The sequence below is a fragment of the Pseudochaenichthys georgianus genome, chromosome 23, assembly GCF_902827115.2.
Source record: "Pseudochaenichthys georgianus chromosome 23, fPseGeo1.2, whole genome shotgun sequence".
Lineage (NCBI taxonomy): Eukaryota > Metazoa > Chordata > Actinopteri > Perciformes > Channichthyidae > Pseudochaenichthys > Pseudochaenichthys georgianus.
Genome location: NC_047525.1, coordinates 19,165,730 through 19,186,883, shown reverse-complemented (window position 1 = coordinate 19,186,883; position 21,154 = coordinate 19,165,730). Strand labels below are relative to the sequence as shown.

At 42.4% G+C, this 21,154-nt stretch overlaps 1 protein-coding gene across 1 annotated transcript in view; it reads right to left on the bottom strand.

Annotated features, from left to right (window-relative positions):
- gramd4a (GRAM domain containing 4a) overlaps window positions 1–21,154 on the bottom strand; it is a 45,641-nt gene that overhangs the window by 15,012 nt on the left and 9,475 nt on the right. The window contains 2 exon segments of the mRNA XM_034112345.2: window positions 1,027–1,147; window positions 16,651–16,771. Of these exon segments, the coding sequence (XP_033968236.1) occupies window positions 1,027–1,147; window positions 16,651–16,771 (242 nt within the window).

Genomic DNA, 21,154 nt, shown 5'->3' with positions numbered 1-21,154 from the left:
ACACACACTCACTCACTCTGGGTTTACGGTTGGCTCGCTGGGTGCCAAGAAGCTCAGGCTTTTCCTGACACAGGCATAGCAACAGCGTCACAGTGTGAACATGGAGACACACGACTCCTTTTGGTTTTTTCTTCTTGTCCACACACACACACACACACACACACACACACACACACACACACACACGCACACACACACACGCACCTCCTTTTGGTTTTTTCTTCACACACACACACACACACACACACACACACACACACACACACACACACACACACACACACACACACCACACACACACACACACACACACACACACACACACACACACACACACACACACACACACACACACACACACACACACACACACACACACACACACAACACACACACACACACACACACACACACACACACACACACACACACACACACACACACACACACACACACACACACACACACCACACACACACACACCACACACACACACACACACACACACACACACACACCCTTGAGGAATTCCCCACAGACCGAGCTGATGGGACTGACACACACGTGCCATCCCACTTGACCTGTGGTAAACTGTGTCGAAAGTATGGCAAAGTGCTGCGTCACCATTTCTCATGACTCCCTCACGGTTACTGCACGTCCACACGGCAGCGTCGCGTTGAAGCTTGCCGGTGGGCGTGTCTGGCGTGTGACCAACACCAATCACATTAATCTCCCGCCCCCGGACACACAAGCACGCGGTTTGATTGGCTAGAGCTTGTACTGGCGTATGATTTGATTGGCTGGAGCTTCCGTCGACGCTTAAAAAGTTGAACTTTTCTCAACTTTCGAAGCAAGTAACGGAGGTAAAGCACGACGGAACCACAATGCAGTTGGCCAAAGCGTGACGTCACCCCATTCAAAGCAAATGGGGAAGCGTCTCCGGTGAGGCACGCGACGCTGCCGTTACTTCCCTGTGCTCAGCTTCTGTCACCCATGTGACTGTGTGGCTGTCTGGGTTCGTCTCACCTGGTCTTCAGCACCTCGTTCATCTTCTGCTCCAGGTCTATCCTCTTGCTCCGCTCTCTGTCCAGCTCCTGCCGCAGAGAGTCCACATTGGTCTCTTCCCGCAACTTCCTCAGCTCCTCCTCTGGAAAACAGAAACCACTGGAGATCAGCATGACACTTTGTTTCTTAGATGAAAACCGTGCAACCGCGAAAACTCCACACACACATTCAGGGTCATGAAAGGAGGTCATTCAAACTTTATCTAGAGCAGTTCTGATAAACTACTAACAGACAATCTAATTCATTATAAGATATAATACAAATATGGGAAAAACTGCTGTTTTAAAGCGGCATTAATGAAATAATCTACTGTTTTCATCTCTCCCTTAGTTGATCTCCTTCACCTTCATGTCCACCCCACTCTTCCTCCGTGTCTGTCAGCTCCGAGCGTTAAGTGGTTTCAGGTTTCAGGGCTCTCTAAGCCGGGGGTGCAACATCAGCGGTGTCTCCTCTCAGTGTATTGTCCTCGACTAAAGGGACACATGAATATTGGAGGAGACGATGCCATAAAAGTGTGTACACGACGTGCAGAGGCACAAATTAATGAATACCCGCATACATTTGTGTAGCCACAGAGTGAGGCGCAGAAAAAGTGAAAGCAAAGATTAAACCCTTGTCAAAACACAACAGAATGACATGCATAAAAAAAAAGCATTTTGATTGCCAGCATCCATCTGCTGAGGCACCACTCGCTGATTTATGGTACATTTTGCCCCATGAAAACAGAGCACTAAACAGATCAATGTCCCTCCTACCTTAAACATAACAAGCATACTTTGAAGGGGGAATGATAAAAGCAGGGTTTTGCACAACCAGCAAACAAAAGTGTTTTTCACTTTGTCCCCCCGACTGCAACAAGGGATCATTTCATGACAGAGAGAGTAGGGGCTTCATATTACAAGAACGTAGTTGCCAGTTTCTCATCGCCTAATCTCATATCTCACTCCTCATTATCTCCTCCCATTAATGCTAATAAAAAATTCATAGCCAGCACCCCCTGCAGCCAAAGCACTGACATGCTGCGCTCTTAATGAGAGAACACATAGTGGACTCCAATATACAGTAATCCACTTGTATAATCTCATTAGGCATAGTGCTTTGGTAAGAGCAGGGATGCACATTGTGGAAACTTTTCTGCACTGAAGAGGGAAACCATCAAAATGAAGTATGACTGTCTTACTTCATCGATGTAATATGATTCTTCTCTCCCTCCCCCACCCCGCTCCACAGGCTCGGTGTGTCTGCCTCCCTATCTGCTAACGTATGAATGTGTTTATGGTATTTATATAAACAAGACTGCATAGAGTGGGTGCAGCGTAAGAGTTAGAGCAAAGGTTGCTAAGAGGCTTAGCGCTGGTTAGGCTGCCCTGAGCCAAAGCAAACTGTAAACCTATTACACGAATGAGCAGCAGCAGCAATGCACCTTGGGTAGTGTAGGCAAAACTAGAACGGTGGTTTTTACTCTGTTCTGATCATAACGCTTAACAGCAAAGGCACTTTTCAATATGACTTCACAGACAAAGATACTTAAAACGAATTCATATGTTGAGCTTTCCCTTAAAGTATTGTGACGAAACTATATTACTTCTTAGCATAAAAGTAATAAGAACACAGTGTGTCACTACTTTGATGGTTTTAGCACAACAAATGCAACGGCACTAACAATAGTGTGGATTATGTCAAGCAGATGTCCTTGAATGCATCTTGCTGTTCAGCCGCAGTTAAAGGAAATTGAATGAAATTAAAGCTGTAATGTAATCACATGGTTTACAGGAAACCAGATTTGATATGGAGGGTGTACGATTTCTCAGAAAAGTGAAAGTAGAATAGTCAGTTCAGATGATATACCATCTGTTAAATTAAGTACAACCACAATATCCTTAACACTTTGAGAATGTATAGTATTTCTCTCTCATATATCCATACCTTAAAGCGCCTGATCCTGTTCACCTTTACCCTCTTTCACTTTAACACACTGTCACTCCCTTCCTTTCCCTCCCTTTCCTGCCCCCCCCCCATACTGTATGCAACTCCTTCCCTTTACATTGTGCAGTTGTTTCTATGAATACAAATCTCTACAGCTCCTTAACCCTTTGTCCACCTGTTTCCTCTCCCTAGTTTCCTTCCTTCCACACCGACCGATTCCTTCCCAACACCAGGAAAAAGAGATGGCTCAAACCGAGAGTCCATTCTACTGTGTGAGATGTCGGGCCTCAAGTGTGATCCAGCACAGCATGACACAATATGCTATTTGTGTCAGACACAGACGGATAGAGTACAATCCTTCCTGTACCACAGAGGCCATCTACATCAGATAGCGTATTAATAATGCCGTCAACACCGTTCTGCTTCTAAAATTAGATTGCCATCATCTATATATACATCTTTATCCTGGGTTACCATATTACAGGGTGTCTTTAGCCATTATTAAGGCTAGTAACTAGGCCATTTGTCAGTAACACCGACACAGGATTAGCTAAATGCCATGCCAGGAGAGGTTGCTTTTAATAGCGCTGACCTTCTCCATCACGCAGGCTTTCCATCAAACTGTGATCTTTGAGAAGAAAATGATAAAACACATACATTTGATAAGAGAGATTATTATCTGCAAGGAAAGGTCGGAAAGAGACAGAAGCAGGAGCTGATTATCGGGGTATTGTATTCTGAAAGGTGAGGTTTTCGATATAATATTAAATTGCAATGGGTTAAAGTTACATTTGTCTGAATAAATATAGACACAATTAAATAATAAAACGTATTGAGCCTGCACATGACAATTTTACTAGAAGTGGAAGTTGATACAGTCAACTGGTAAACCTTTTGTGCAAAAATGGTACTTAGATTATTTAAATGTTTTAAATCAGAAAAAATCAGATCAAAGGATTAGGAAATATTGGCTTTGGTGCGCCTGATGTGGTAGAAGCATGCAGTAACCACCATGGCTGAGTGTCATATAGAACTTCCTTCATAACATGGCATGACAATGTAAAATCAACGCAAAATAAAGGAAGTCAATTGGGATCAAATTAAAGTACCAACATTACATGTTTTTATTAAAAAAAAATGTCTCTTCAAATAAAGTCCTTAAATTCCTCAAAGCACTTTGCACTGGTCATAACAGTGAGCTGAGAGAACTGCAGTTTCTATGGTCATGATTCACCACCGACGACGAGTTGCTATTTTTAGTTGGACAGAGAGAGATGGGTAAACCCATGGCTGAGGTTGATCATATTTCTGTTGACAAATATTATTCCCAGTAGGATAGATGTTATCTGGAAAATGGAGACTAAAAGTGACCGAGGTTCATGAGTTGACATACGTTTATGTTGAATGATTATTCAATGAAGATGATCAAATACCGTGGTTTCCCTTGGGTTAATCAAACAGAAACAAGTCTGCTGTACCGCCTCTGTATACACTGTAGCATACAGCAAGGTGGTTGCAAAACAGGGTCGGCTAATCTAAATATGCTTTACCATCTTATTTATGTTTACAGTAAAAATGTAGTTAGGTCGAACCTGATCATACATTTTGAAGCTGGAAGCGGGGAACTTACTGAGGTTGAGGTTACTTTTGTGGCTTTTGATCTTTTCGACAGCTCCACTGTAAAGCAGCTCAAAGCTGTCAAAGGTGAAGTCATCCAAACACATGCGTCTCTGCAGTCGGCCAGTCCCGGGGACACTCGGGCAGGAACGGGACGGCAGAGTGGCCACCTTTCTTTCTTGAAATTGAGCCATTGCTACAGAGTCCGGCTGGTTCAGCACCCTCGGTCAGAAAGTGACCTCGAACCTCTTCAAACTGGGCCAGTTAGGTTGGCTCCATGGTTGTATGTCCCATCCAGAGACAAAGCAGAGGGCAAAGACAGTTCCTCAGTGCTGATTGGTCACCGGCAACAAAAAGAGACCGTTCTGAAAGAGTGATGGTCAGTGATCGGAGCAGGTCTCTGTAAAAAGAGAAGGAGGGCAGCCGAGGTGGGGAGAGGTGGGGCTCTGCTGGGAGGCCGGTGCACTAAGAGGGCCTGGAATCTGAGATTTCAGAGCACCCCGGAGCTGTCAGACACACACACATTATGCATGTTCATGTGTCAGTAGGGGTTTATTTGATTGGTTGTGTAAATTGTTGTGTTTTGGTTTGTGCATATTTGTGTGCGGGAGTGTGAGTGTGCATGGACGCCTGAGTGCACGTGAGTACTGTACAAGCGCGAGCAACGCAAATCCCTCTCCATGTAAGCAGGCAAAGTTTTTAGGACCTCAGAGGAAAAGTACGGTGTGAGTTGTTCAATCCAGGCCAACGACAATGGCTCCTTTCATTGAGTTAAGGTGGGGGCACGGAGGGGATCAGAGAAAGAGAGAGAGTGTGAGGGGGGGAATCGGCTGCGTCACATCGGCCTCTCATTGTTCCCATTCTATACAGTGTTTGCCACAACGCTGGTTGACTTGAGCAGAAGAAAAAAAGTTGCGCCTTGTGGCCTCCAACTGATCTGCAGCTTCCAACCCCAGAAAAAGATGGAAAAGAAGAAAGGTGGTAAAAAGAATGGTATAAACCTAGACCTGTCGAGTGGAGTGAAAGGCCCAAACGCAATAGGCAATAAGGATACATGATTTGTGTTTTAACTGTATAATACAGAAAATAACATATTTTTTATTTGAGACATGTTTTAGTTGTACTTTTGCCTTAGAAATTAAACCTGCAGTATTTACATTGTTACTCTACCTATTTTTCTATAAAGTGAAGATTTGTTTACCTACTTTTGATACATGCTGGTCGAATAACTATATGCTGTTAAAAACCCAATAAACAAAGTAAAAATTAAACCCGTTGCCTGCATGTGTCAATTCCACAACATTTAGGTACTCCAAAAGTGTGTAAACTAACAACAGATTATAATGTATTCAATTTCTTGCATTAGCTGGATTTCACAATTATTATAGTGTGGGAGGGAACAGTGAGCATTTATTCTATTATGTCACCTTTGGGCTTGAATCTTTTTGAATGACCTTTCCTCTCTCCTCTACAACCTTACGTTGACCTCATGGCAAAATGTCACCGTCACGTCACCACAACACAACACTCTCGTTGCTGTGCGTGTTTGTGCGCAGGCTTAACAATTGACTTGGGAGAGCGATATGTAATAAATAATGGGGATAAACAATGTTCTATAATCCAATTCGGTCCGCAGGGAATACAGCATCTGGTTGTTTGGAGGACAGTGATGAGATAATAACTTTCATTACATCATCGGTATCGGGTCAAGACTGCAGCCTCCTCTCAGCAAGGGAACAAATGATAGCATATCATATCCACAGTTTAACTCTGCACATTTACAAGGAGATATTAAAAGCATGACACTCTTTGTAATAAATCCACATTAAACTACAGATTGTATCTAGTAATATTACGGCTGGGCGACCAAATATCAAGGAAAATCACTTAATAAAACGGCTAAATCTGTAATCCCACCTTTAAAACCAGGAAAGAAAACACTTAAGCCATTTGATGAGATCTAGAATCCAAGCTGATACCTCTGTAATCACAGTATCGAATTAAAATAAATATATTGTGCAGCCCTGATTGAAATGTACCGGTTTAATGTCGTTCATGAAAGCAGTCCACTAGAACAAATTCAGTCTGCCGTGGGGACGCCAAAAAGACTTTACACACCAGTTGCATTCTCATACATTCAGCTAAATGAGGGTACAGCTCAATTACAATGTAACAACTGGGACTGAAGTACAGTAAGAAAAACTAATGTTGACCTCAAGGTTACATGAATTACAGATCCACTTAACATACCTCTTTGTGAACCTAAACATCCCAATTACAGAGACCTCTGCTTCTGAGCTGTCAAGAACAGTTCTGCCGCCAAGGCTTCATTTTCTATTAGCTCACCTATAACAGAAAAGACTCTCTCCTCTGCAGGCGCCGAGCAAGATGTAGCAAGGTCTGCTCATCATCATGCAGCATGTCCTGTAGCAGTCTTAGAAGGAGAATGAATCCTCATCAGTGTAGCAGTAATCAGTGATGAGCTTCCAAGGCCTGCAGAATACTCAATCACTTGCATGGTTTTTCCAAGAATACAAAATGAAGACCTTTCAATTACCATGTTTCTGCTGTGTACCAACTGTCCAGATGCTCAGGGCATAATATGCCCATCAACTAGAGGAATTAGCTCCTTTTTCAACAAGTTTGCTTGCTTTGATTTGTTTCCAAAGGCAGAATACAGGACTATACCAATCTGTTTTACCTAAGCAGTTATTAGAAGTGTCTCTCACAATTTCAGCCCATTTTTCAGGTTAAGTATATGCCTTCATAACTGGAAAGAAAAAATGGCTAAAACTGCAAAAGATGTAAGGTTTTAGCTATATATATTTCAAGATGATTGAATATAGATATTGGAGTCAACTGTTAAGAATAAGAGCCAATACTATAATTCAACAAACCCACATTACATATTACAATTACGCCTGTCCTCGATAAATACATTCTTAGTCGACTAACAGTCATACAATTTTGGGGACTAATCTATTCATCTGTTTAACTGAGTTAAGTTTAAGAATCTCCAAACCTTGAGTATAACTAAATATGCACTCGTAGATTTCTTGTCAGTAGGTCATTCAGTGTGAACACATTTATGAAATCTAAAAACTAAGACCAAAAGGAACAATGAGTATTCTAAAAAGGGGCGGGGGATCCCTGGGAGCAAAATAACTCATGTCTAAATAATGTTGACCTTTTTGTCGAGTAACGTGAGCCGTATTTACCGTCAGATTTTAAAACTTGAGTTCTAATTAAGTAGACCTTGATTCAGTTTTTGTGCGTGTTTGTTGAACTAAAGTTTCCACGGTCTAATTTAATCAACTTCCAAGATAAATTATAAAGCTACAGTTTCTTCAACAACACATTTTTAAAGCAACAATGACAGCTTTGTTTTTTAGAGAGGCAGTTAATTCCAGGAGGTGCACTGCCCTTCACACTCACCAAGGTGTTTTCAGCTTCTCTGGCTAATTGCTGTTTTTCAGAAACAACATTTTCAAATGTCAAAGCAGAAAAAGCACAGGTGTGAATAACACAATTAATGATGGCTGAAGTCCATATCAGTATCCGTTTGAGGGAGCAGGTATGCTGGCTCCCTCATGGCTCGATAGTTGAAGAGCCATGTTAGTGTCTTCAGAAACACCTGTGCTTGTCCTGCTTTGAAAAGACAAAATGTGAAATGAGCTATGCGGGGAATAATGTGACATTTCTAAACTCAATTACGTAAAAACAACGATGGCCGTGTACACTGTCCCGCCCTATTAAGTGCAACAAGAGGGGGAAAGAGCTGTCAATCAATTACTGCAGGCAAACATACTGTGTGGGTGAACTATGGGAGTTATAGCTATGGAATATATGTATAGCAATTATGATATAAAGAATTGTATCACAGTAAGTAATAAGTCTTTTTAATATACGCAACAGCAATTACTTGGTATATTAGATTATTTTTCAAGGACGGTGATTACCCTTTAGCATCGTCAAGAACACATTGTATATATGCAGGGAGAGTCCCTGACTGATTCCATTAGCTTATTGTTGTGTGTGTGTGTGTGTGTGTGTGTGTGTGTGTGTGTGTGTGTGTGTGTGTGTGTGTGTGTGTCCCTCTGCACAAGTAAGTAGGGCAGCAGCTAGGACACTGTATTGATCAGCAAGTCACTGTAGTGCACAAAGCCTGTTCCCCCGCAGTGACCTTCAATGCACGACCTCAAACAGGATATTTTCTCTCTCGACAAACACATCTAGTTTTTTTCCAACAGTTATGGAACTAGTAGCAGTAAAATCAATAAACCCAGTAACAGGGGGGATCTATTTATACCAGTGTACAAATGTGAAACAATAAAGGGGCCCTACTATGCTCATTTCCAGATACAGATTTGTATCTTGTGCCTCCACTGGGACATGTCTCAATGCTTTATTGTTCAAAAAGCGCTTTATTTTTCCTCTTTTCACCCTCTGTCTGAAACCAGAGCCCAGTCTGCTCTGATTGGTTAGCCGGCCGGCCCGGTAGTGATTGGTCAACTACTTAGAGATGTCCCGCCCCTTAGCCTATGTACAATGTGTTGGAGCGCTATCCAAAAGAAGCATGAGTGTGACGTAGAGAAACTCCCTCTGGAGGAAACTTAGTGATGGTAGCCTTTGCAGATCATTTACATGCACAAAAACCTATTTAACATAAACAGGAGTCAGAAAGCGCCCCTTAGCCTATGTACAATGTGTTGGAGCGCTATCCAAAGCGCCCCTTAGCCTATGTACAATGTGTTGGAGCGCTATCCAAAGCGCCCCTTAGCCTATGTACAATGTGTTGGAGCGCTATCCAAAGCGCCCCTTAGCCTATGTACAATGTGTTGGAGCGCTATCCAAAGCGCCCCTTAGCCTATGTACAATGTGTTGGAGCGCTATCCAAAGCGCCCCTTAGCCTATGTACAATGTGTTGGAGCGCTATCCAAAGCGCCCCTTAGCCTATGTACAATGTGTTGGAGCGCTATCCAAAGCGCCCCTTAGCCTATGTACAATGTGTTGGAGCGCTATCCAAAGCGCCCCTTAGCCTATGTACAATGTGTTGGAGCGCTATCCAAAGACGACAAACACATGGACACTTTAGCCTGCCAAGTCCAGGAATGACTAACAGAAAAAAATGTCAAGATTTACTTAATTGTCATTTTTAGTATTCACAGGGCAAGCGCACAGCAATACTACATTATACCGCATAATACTCCCAAGTGTGCAGAGCATGGTTGAAAATAATAGTTAAATAAAGTTAAATCAGAATAATGTCCAGTTAATATGTGCTTCTGAGTCATTATGTTTTTTTTAGCTTGCTAACATCAGTACAGACAGAAAGAAACCGGGCTTTCGTAATGTAAAAACAGGGATTGAAACAGAACAACGAATGAAAAAGGCAAAGAAAAAGTAGGCTAAAGAGAAAAGCAAAGAGGTAAGAAGAGTAAAAGGTAATGATAAAAAATAAAAAAAAATACAAGAGAGAACTGAGAACAAATAAAAGGCACTTGATAGTTACATGAGCTGATTTCCACTGCTCTGTTATTTTATCACCAGTAGGAGGGTCGCTTCAGCACCGTCACCCATGGGACACATCCTAGTTGACAATATATTGTTGCATCCATTACTGCAACCATAAAGCTACCACAGGTTTATCGCTCGAGGAAACTGTGTCCTCGGAGTGCTTATCGTTAATCTTGGTATTCAGTCTTTGAGGGAAAAACAACAATTCCCACAGAAACACATCCATATATTCCCACATTGGTCATAACAGACACACACACACACACACACACAGACCAGGAGGGAGTATTATGGAAAAACACCTGAATAATTTACATCTCCTGTGTGTTGTGTCTTCTCTGGCTGCTGTTATAAATCTTCAACATCACAGTGTTTGCCTGAAGAGAAAATGAACTGGCCATTTTGAAATGTGTGAAACTGGCTCTGCTACTCTCGAAATGTCTTACTTCTTTAAATCAAGGCTGAACACTTTTTCCTTCTATTAAATCAAATAACTGGTCATGTCTTACACTGCACATAATCTGACCAGAGTGTATGGTTTTATAATCCATTAATTGATGTAACAATTTTAATCCCGTTTGGCCATACAGTACTTGCCTACGGATGTGCTACATTGCAAGTAGTGGCTAATACAGTACTTAGAGATAGTAAAAGGTTAGCTAGCAAGAGAAAATCCTTAGACAACTGACTAATTTGTATTGTCCTCTTGCCCCACCATAGCCGACATGTAATTATCATATACAAGCAAGACTATTACCATAACATGACAGCCATTAAGGGCCCTATAACACAGAAAGACTGAATCCAACGCTAGGTTAGGCTTAAATCGTTTTAATGTTATGTAAAAACCAGATTGAATATAAAAACGTGGTGGTATTAGCATGTATTTTAGCTTGCGAAACATTTACGTGATATAATGCACACCTTTAGTGCATACAGGTTAAAAAAGGCAGCACAGAATGATTGTTATTACTGCTGTTATTCCAGAAGCCATATTAAAGAAAGTTAATCAGGAGCCGCAGCTCTTTCCAAGTCTGTGGATAATCCTGCACATGTAACCACGACAACGCCTCTGGAAAAACACACACTGTGGTGGTGCATTTCCAAATGTCACACTTTAATGCTTAGCACCACAAAAAGAAAAACAATCCGATAGTTGTATTGAATTCAGGTCTCAGGTGGAGAGATCACAAAACATTGGCAAGTCAAACCAAAAATATCTCCATAGCTAGGAATCAATAAGGGTGTGGGAAGTCTTTTTGAGTGAACCACTGTTTTTACTGAAGCTTACCCACACAAGACCGACTTAAGAGACTTTGATTGGTCAAGGTAGAATGAGGTGAATTATATACATTTATCAAATTATTGAGAGCCTAATGCTGGCCCTTTAAACTAATCTGATTAGTCTGTTGTGGAGCGTACATACAGACAGAGGGAGAGTGAGAGGACTGGAATATAGGAGGACCATGAAGGTAGAGAAAGCCCTAATACAGCATGTGTAGCTGTGTCGATGTGATCGTCTGTCCGGAAACATAGTTACAAATTAACCAATTTAGTGTGCTAAGAATAGCGCTGGTCAATCACAAGAACTGCCAAGGGAAATGGCACGGGTCATTGGTATATACACACACACACACACACACACACACACACACACACACACACACACACACACACACACACACACACACACACACACACACACACACACACACACACACACACACACACACACACACACACACACACACACACACACACACACACACACACACACACACACACACACACACACACACACACACACACACACACACACACACACACACACACACACACACACACACACACACACACACACACCATCGGGAATGGAAACTCATGCCTCCCGTGAAGGCAGGAGACAATATATTTAAGCAGTGTGTTTGTTTTAGCATACAGCGTGGGCCCCGGCTTTATTTAAAGCAGCGGAGAGGAAAGGGGCGAGAGAGAAAGGGAAAGAGAAAACACGTCTACGCGCAGATCACTCTGAGATCTCAGCAGACAAAATAACCATTTGATGAAAAAGCACAAACCAACACACACTTCAAGGTTTGGTGCGAGTCTCATTTACTTTGCTCCTTTTTCCAAAACAATACAGAGGAGTCAAAATGTTGCTTTCCATGAAATAAACCCTTGTTAGACTATAAGAGTTACAAAAGTTGAACTCATTCATATTTTAGCTGCTAAGCGGATGGTCACATCTAGACTGAAACTTGAAAGCAAGTTTGGCTTTTCAATCATGGCATTGTCTTCCATACTGTATAGACTGAGAGATTGAGCTGTAAATAAATAATTCTTTATATTCTCTAGCTTGTTTTGTCTAACCAACGTTCCAAAACATATGAAATCTATACTGAAAAGAAAAAAAAACACACAAATACTGTATAGCCATTTCATGTTCTTATGTTTTGAGTTAGTCTGTATGTAGTAAAATGATTTTGTGTCCGCTGCAAAATAAGCAGGTTCGACTCCTGAGCACGCCAAACCTTTCAGGCAATGTCCATCTCCCCCTTTCAGCTCTGCATCTCAAATAAAGGCACTCTCTGGCCAGCATTTCTTACAGCTGCAGCCTCACATCGAACGCTTTACAAAACATGGGGGTAGCTTTTATTGTGAAGCAAACAAAGGAAACGCACTGTTTTTGCCATAGTGGTTAGTGTAACAGGAGTCGTGATCATTCATCGAAAACACGTCTACAGCCATTGTTAGCGGTCAGATGCAGAGCTACAGGCGGCAGAGCTACAGGCGGCACACCTACTGCGCTGTGTGTGATGTTGTGTGGAAAAATACTTGTAGCGTGTGTACAGCATGAAATCAGATCGGTCATGGCATGGTGGAAAAAAGCCAATTATTGACTGACTAATAAAACAATGTGAGTTCAGCTGTGTTGTTAACAGACACAGCAGTTGTTCCTGTGTTGTCTAGCTGACAGAGTAGCAAGGATTATTTGCTGCCCCTAGAATTATAACTTATAGCATTTCTAAATCTGAAGTCAATATGCAAACCATGTCTGGTATTCTCAAAGTAATGTGTTGTTGTTTTTTATACATTACCTCTTGCATGCTCTAGAAAAGCGTTATACAACACGTGAACCCATACATCTTGCTACAAGGACTCTTTTGTTTCACCCTGCTAATCCCATTAGCTCGAGCTAACGACACACTGTATATAAACTAGTCTTTATTCATCGGTTCCCGGCAACAAGTAACTGAAAATAATGAATACACATGCAGTTCTTTCTACAGAACACACAATAGTGCACGTTTAAATAAATTGCAAAGGAAAATAGTAGAAACAGTGCAGGGCAGAGACTCCATTAGGTGCAAATGCATTGTAACGCTTCAGTGTTCCCAGCAGTACGATTACACCGGCCGGACAAGAGGCATGAGAGAAATGGATAACCGGAGTGAGAGAGGAGGACGGGTACAACAGAGGGAACAAATACACAAAGCTCCTGTGGTAAGGTTGGAAGGGGGGAAAACAACAACATTCCCCAGAGGTACCACTACCCTTTTCCAATCAACAACAAAAAAGCAGTGTATGAACGATCCTCCCTTCAGAGTCCCTGTGCAGAAGGCCAAGCGGCTGCCATCTTAGGTAGAGTAAGAACATGTGTACGACCGAAACAGCCGTTTCAGCAGGTGGACTGTCTATGTGCCGGCATGGGGGGTTACCAGAGTTCCAACAAAGTCTCCGAGAGAAAGCAAAAGCATGTGAAAGAAGAGAAGGGTATAGATGAGAAAATAAAAAAACAAGCAATGGTGGGGCAGAATCTGGGGGAGGAAAGGTAGAGAGAGCTTTAGAGGATTTATTTTAAGAAAGAGATGAGGAGAAATGAAAGGGCCAACGGTAAAAAAAAAAAAAAAAGGGGTATGAAGGATGGACTAATTTAGCCAGCATCCTGACAGTTTTACAATGAATTCAGCACGTTATGAGAGGACGTAGCCTGAGGTATTATGATTTTCACTTTCTCTTCCTGTCTCTCTCACATAGTCGAGAGGGAGGGGGGAGGGGGGGAATTCACAGTCCATACACCACGGGACTGTCAACGTGCTGCTACAGGACAACGAGTACCCCTCGTGGGATACCAGGTTGGATACGCTGGTAGATGCGTAGGAGTTGCTGGACTCCCCTGGACTTCTATTTTGTGGGACTTTAGTATACAATACAAGCATTGCATCCATAACAGCAAAGTTACTTTTCCTAGGTCTCCATAAAACTACCCTTGATGAGATCCTTTTAGGTTGGTCAAAGTCTCACTATTGGATGCAGCTACACCATGAGAGGAAGTCATTTTTCCCTAACCCAAAATCCAGTCCATAGACAGTGACAGCCCCTTATTCAATAATCGCTCTTCTTTTAGCTTTTGGTCTCTGCTGCTAACCTGTTGAGCAATCAAGGACATGAAATGAATAAACAACGTTTTTCTAGGGTCATTTAGGATGCACTGCTTGCTTCATGAATGGCTGGGTTGCATACAGTAAGCAAAACAGGATATAACTGTTGTTTTGTTACTGTACATTTGAAATATCGGTAAAGTCAAAAAGTTATCTACAAAACATTCAGAACATTAATAGCAGCAAATAACTATTTTCCATGTAACAATATAGTGGAATAATGGTATTCTGAGCAGAGAAAGAGGTCAACGAAATGATGTCAACATGATGACCCTCGCCATCGTTGTGGATGCATAACGCCCACACTCCAGTTCCCCCTTAGGTTACCATAGTTAGCTCTGTCGCAATGCTATTAGTGTTAGCACTGTTAGCTGCTAACTGCTGAGGTGGAATCAATCCCTCGATCAAAAGATATTTTCTGAATTTGGTAATTGTGGGGGAAACTTCTGAAGCAATTGGAGTCAGGACTCAGAGAGACACGGGGAGAGCTGGAGCTTTGATGGCAAACACTGACGGTTTATTTGGAGCTTCGGCCGGAGAATTCACAAAACAAGTCAAAGAGTCAGAGGTTCTGACTTCACGGTAGAGTTGCCACGTAAATTCTGAATAACTCTACCCCAGACCTGTGTATTTAGCTAGTTCAGAGAGAATCATCAACATTGTGCAGAACAAGATAGAATCATAACACCTCTATCAGCTGACGCCAGCAGGCAGGAACAGGGAGACAAAACACTGAGGGCACAGCAGCCAAGGTTACAGGTGCGTGTGCTCAGTCAGGACAGTTTGAACTGAGAAACTGGGTCAAAGTTATGGGCCTTGGAAAATATTTCCCCAACAGTAATATACTTTTTTAACTACTAAGAGATGTTGTTACTGGCTGCTACATAGACAACTTTATTTGTTTACTTACTGAGATAATGATGCCACTTATTTTTCTACCTTGGTTGTGTACTTATTTGTTTTTTTAATGTGCTTGTCTCTTTATTTTATGTTAATCTACATATTTCATTTTGCCGTTTATCTGCAGTGTCCCCTTTAAATATCCCTATCGTCAGATGAATATAGGATTGTTCTGAATGAGCCCCTTTAATTCCATTTCACTTCATGTGCCGATTTATATTTCAACATCATTTGAGAGAAGTTTTGCCATAACCGAGAGCAGTTAATTGAGCTTTCCCAAATTTGTAATATAAGACAGGATGAAATTCCTGTATGAAATGCAGTATCATTTAAATAGAAAATAGCAGTGGAATTAAATAATGCTAACGGATACATTTGGGTATTATTATAGCTTTACATTTGACTAGACTAGAGCAACACATTTCCTTTAGTAAAAAGCATAACAATGGTGTGTTATGTTGGTCTGCTCCAGCCCAGTTGCAGACAGAAGCCGAAAGCTATGCGAGACCACAAAGCAGACACAAGATGCTCGTAGCTTAAAAGCTGATGCACACAATAACAACTGTAAGAGAAACATTACACTCATTCGCCATTATCCAAATCAACCTACCATAAAAGTGCTTTGAACTTCCCTCGAGACAAGAGCTCATCTCATTAGAAGCTGTAAGTTGATCCCTCTCAAAAGAAACACAACTAAGAGCATGTTTATTGTTACAATAAATAGCTGAGACATCAGTAAGCCAGCGTGGGGTGACGAGGAGAGATTTTCATCTCAGCAACAGCCTCTCATCAAACCGAGGCTTCCTGCTGCAGTCACCATTTGGTATGCCTTTAGAAAGGCGCTATAGATGAGAGATCATAGAAACAGGGTGGATCTCCACATCACAAAGTCACTGTCTCGAGACTGTTGCTGCAGACAGACGACCTCACCTCACACACTGTACAACCACAGTCTTAACGACACAAGTACGGGACTTTTCTCTGGTAACTGGCAAGGGGGATTCTGGGTAATGAGGGGAATCTCTAACTGAAAATAGATGACAAAGCATTCTGCGGGAAATTAAAACCAGTAAACACTACCGATAGAAACAGAGCAACACATTTAATTGTTATTGGCATAACACGTACCCAACGCAATACTCTTAGACTGTTCACTTTGAGTGCGTGCATGTGTGCGTTTACTTACGTAGGAAATGTTTCTCGAGTAAGGCAATTTCCAGGTGACCTTTGACTTCGTTGAGTCGGTCTGACTCCGACCTCTGGAAGTCCTGGATGGCCGCAGCCATGGTGGGAGACCCCGAACCAGCCTGTACACACACACACACACACACACACACACACACACACACACACACACACACACACACACACACACACACACACACACACACACACACACACACACACACACACACACACACACACACACACACACACACACACACACACACACACACACACACACACACACACACACACACACACACACACACACACACACACACACACACACACACACACACACACACACACACACACACACACACACACACACACACACACACCACACACACACACACACACACACACACACACACACACACACACAAACAAGAAAAACAAAAAAATATTTGGTTTTAGAATGACTTCATAACAACAGAACACAAGCAGGGGAATCCCATATGATCTAACACACACACACACACACACACACACACACACACACACACACACACACACACACACACACACACACACACACACACACACACACACACACACACACACACACACACATGGAATAGCATGGCACCATGACTCACACTGACTCGTCCTATCCCGGTCTGAGTCCAGCTGTAGCGAGCTAGGAGGCGAAAAATAGAGGAGAATCCCTTCCTCCGACTACGGCAACACTGATGACTCGCACACCCTTATGACTCAGGGCTTTAAACCCCTAACACACACAACTAGCAACACAACATGTGTGTAGGTGTATCGAGTGAATGAGGGAGAGGTGACGACTTTGTCAGAGAGGAGAGGAATGTGGGACAGAGTGTGAGGAGGGAGAGGAAAGGAAAGAGCGAGAGGAGGGGAGAGACGGCTAGCTGCTAGCGGATGATGAGCACTGCAGGTTGAGAATTTGCTGCTCGACTACAGCAAGGGTCCTTTAAAAGACTAACACACACACACAGGCTGCAGCAGCTTCTCCCCGACAGCATGGGTTTGTGTGTTCCTGCGTAGACACACCACCGCAATGTCTTTGGCGGATGTGCTCTCCGCAAAGAGGCAGCGCGGGAGTGCCAGGGAGGGAGAAAGAGCGATAGCACAAAACTGACATTGACCTGAAAAATGTGCTTTGGGGGCGAGCCAAACGCTTAACAAGATAAGCGGGTGGGGCGACATGGAGACAAGGATGGAGAGGGTGTCCCTGAATAAAGATGCACTTCAAAGAAGACAAATAAATGCCTCTTTTGGGAGTGTGTCACGGAGAGGAAAAAGGATGCCGAGTGAAGGATAGAGGCGGAAAGAGGGTGTGTGAATGAAATGTCGAGAGCAGGCGGCGGGAGTAAAGAAGTTTTGCTGCATTACGATGATCAGCCACAGCTCTGTGATTGGTTGCCAGAATGCAACTCAACAAGGACAAGACGTTCAAGTTCATGTTATTTAATGAGGCAGTCAAATCTCAGTCAATACCTCCTTTAATCAAAAGTAGGTCAAGCACTGACGTCACCGAGGACGATAATCGGCTGATTAATTGTCGTATTCCCCCCTCTGCCTCCTCCAATCTCACCGTGTCCTCCAGTATCTTCACCATGACTTTGTATTCTACGATTGAAAGCGTTAAAGCATCAAAACTTGTAATTTATGCTATTTAACTTTGCTTCACTCCACTCCCACGCTTTTGATTATGTAGCTGTTAGTTCTGCTCAAGGTGGACGTAAGGTCACTGAGCAAAACTGATTATAAATGTAAGACTTATCCCTTCGGTCTGGTGTAGAATACTCATTTTCTACATTGCATTAGGAAATCTAAATGGCAAATAAGTCTCAATCAACACCTCTGGTTATCTTTCTGTCATGTCTACTAGAACAAAGTCAGTATATCGCCCACGACAAAAGAAACAAGCAAAGGAAAAGATATGCGAGTAAAGTACATACTGTATGTAAGGGATAACCTACAGCAAGGCAGTCATGTGTCGGGGCTCCTGTCACCCTGTCGTGGTAGTATTCGCAAAAAATGACTGGCTAGCTCCACATTATCCCACTTACTACATGTGATGTCTACTTGGTAAATAATCAACGTTTCACACAAATTAATCGTTTTTAACATAATTTTATTGATTTCAAAATGATAGCATTACTTCTTCAAATACATTTGTTTCCTGTTTAGCAACAGCTGTGACTGCAGCGACAGAAACATCACTTTTAAAATGATGGCAGGACTGATTGAACTTTCCGAGTCTGGTCACCATTTGTTCCTCTTGTTTATAGACTTCCACTGACTGATAGCCCTGTCATCTTTCGTCATCTTTCTTCTCCTTCTCCTTCTCCTTCTCCTTCTCTGTCCTCGGCCTCTAGAAGCACAATGTTTGTGGGGTTGCCTCAGTGCAGACCTGACACAGAAATGTCTGGTTTATCCTAGAGAAAGATGAGCTCGAGGGATCTCACATACGTTCTCCTTTGTTGGGAAAAGGCGTGTGCTTGCTGAGCCTGAAACTTTCTCATGAGGCTCGATGTGTCTCACAGCGGGAAGGGCAGTAGAGAAGGTGTGATTTCAACACTTTCTTTTCCTCGTAAAAACACAAAACCACAGGATCCCTTCTCCATGTTTGCCAAATTGTTGCTCGAGCAGGCTCGTGGAAGTTGTTAAATCAACCAAGAATTAACAAAGATATCGGGCTGTCACAGAAAATGCAAGTCAGACCACATATATGTACCAATACAAGTAAAATAATATGATGGAATCTCGTGTTTATTGCCTGTCTTTATGCTACATAACAGTTGAATTGAGATAAATATACAAGAGAAGCTTTTAGAGACACAAACCTGCTGCTGATGCAATGAAATTCTGACAGTGAAAAGGATGTGGAGTTTAGTGACATATATCATTTTATCTTAACTGCCTGTTCTACTTTCACTTTTCTGAGAAACCATACATCTTCCTCGCCAACAAAACTGATTTCAACACTGAAGTTGTCTGACTTTTTTTTTTTTCACACTATCCAAGAAGACCTCAGGTATGTTGTAGATACTAAACCAGCAGGGCAAACCAGCTACATTTGAACATTCACATTATCACTTTAAAAATAGCAGATAAATAGAAAACCAAAAGAACAGTCTTCATGGTAAAGACAATCACAACCATCCGGCATCAGCTGCAATCCACAGCTCTGTATTGCAAACTGGCAGAAAATCTATGTGGTTGATCTATTTCTTATGTACGCTGTGGTGGATACATGCAAACTCCATTAGAAACAACATGCGGTTTAACTTTAGATTGCTACAAAATTGAGACATTTCTATCCAGAACTGCCATTTCTAAAGGATTTTCGTTTTTTTTGCCTTTATAGAGTTGTTGCTTGGCCCTGACGATGAAACTGATAAGAGAATTAGTCTTAAATTCTGCGGATACGATGACAGGCTCGAGCATTAATGACCCACTGAGAACACTGACTTCTGCACCGAGCTGCATATTAAAAGGGCGGTTCAGCACTGAGCTGCATCGTAATGTTCGTTTTAAATAAATGATATTGTAGCTTTGTGGGAATTAAAATAATAAAATGTACCCATTCAACTAGAAAGAATCTAGAAATACATTTATATCTATGTTGCTCATTATTCATTGTACAACCACAGTAATTGAGTTTATGATATTTCTATGGGATTGTAAAATCCTAGTAGCAACGTTAGAGTTTATTCCTACGTTATCATTGAGCATTGCCCTAACCTGCACCTTACCTGTCTGCATGTACTATAGATAATGGGGGAGATGATACTAAGTACTAGGGATGCTCCGATCGATCCGTCACCGATCGAGATCGGCCGATACTCACTCTCTACCGATGGGTGCTCTCTAAACATGCCAATCGCGAGAGCCGATCGCATGATGTAAAATACATGACACTTTTCTCTGTGTGCGGCAAAACAAGCTCGCCAGAATGGCTTCACCGGTCTGGCATTAGTTTAAGGTGTCCGAAAAAGACAGTAAAATAGTGGTATGCAACTTGTGTGAAGCAGAAATCCTGCAGCTCCGCCCGCCGGACCGGTAAGCGCAGCGAAACACACACACAGGGAGAACCAGACCGCAGTTCATTTCCTCATATTCCAAACGAGAAATTACGGTAGCAAATCACCCGGTTCTTTACGACCAGAACTATTAACGGGATACAAACCGGAGGAACCAGGCATGGAGGGAGGTGGCAGAGACAGTGGGTGAAACTGGTAGGTTTTCGCCTGTTTGGGGAGTTTATATATATATATATATATATATATTGCTCGCATAAAATCCCCGGGGTTTTTTGCTTTGTATGTCGGGGGCGGGAGATTCATGTGATTGGTTGTTGGTCGCATTGCTCGCAAAAAATCCCCAAGCTGTCAGACAAGCCCAGCTCCAAGATTTTCAAGATTTTTGAAAAGCTGCTGTGTGGACGTACCGTAAGAGTTAGACCTAACACACTTAGCTATGTTATC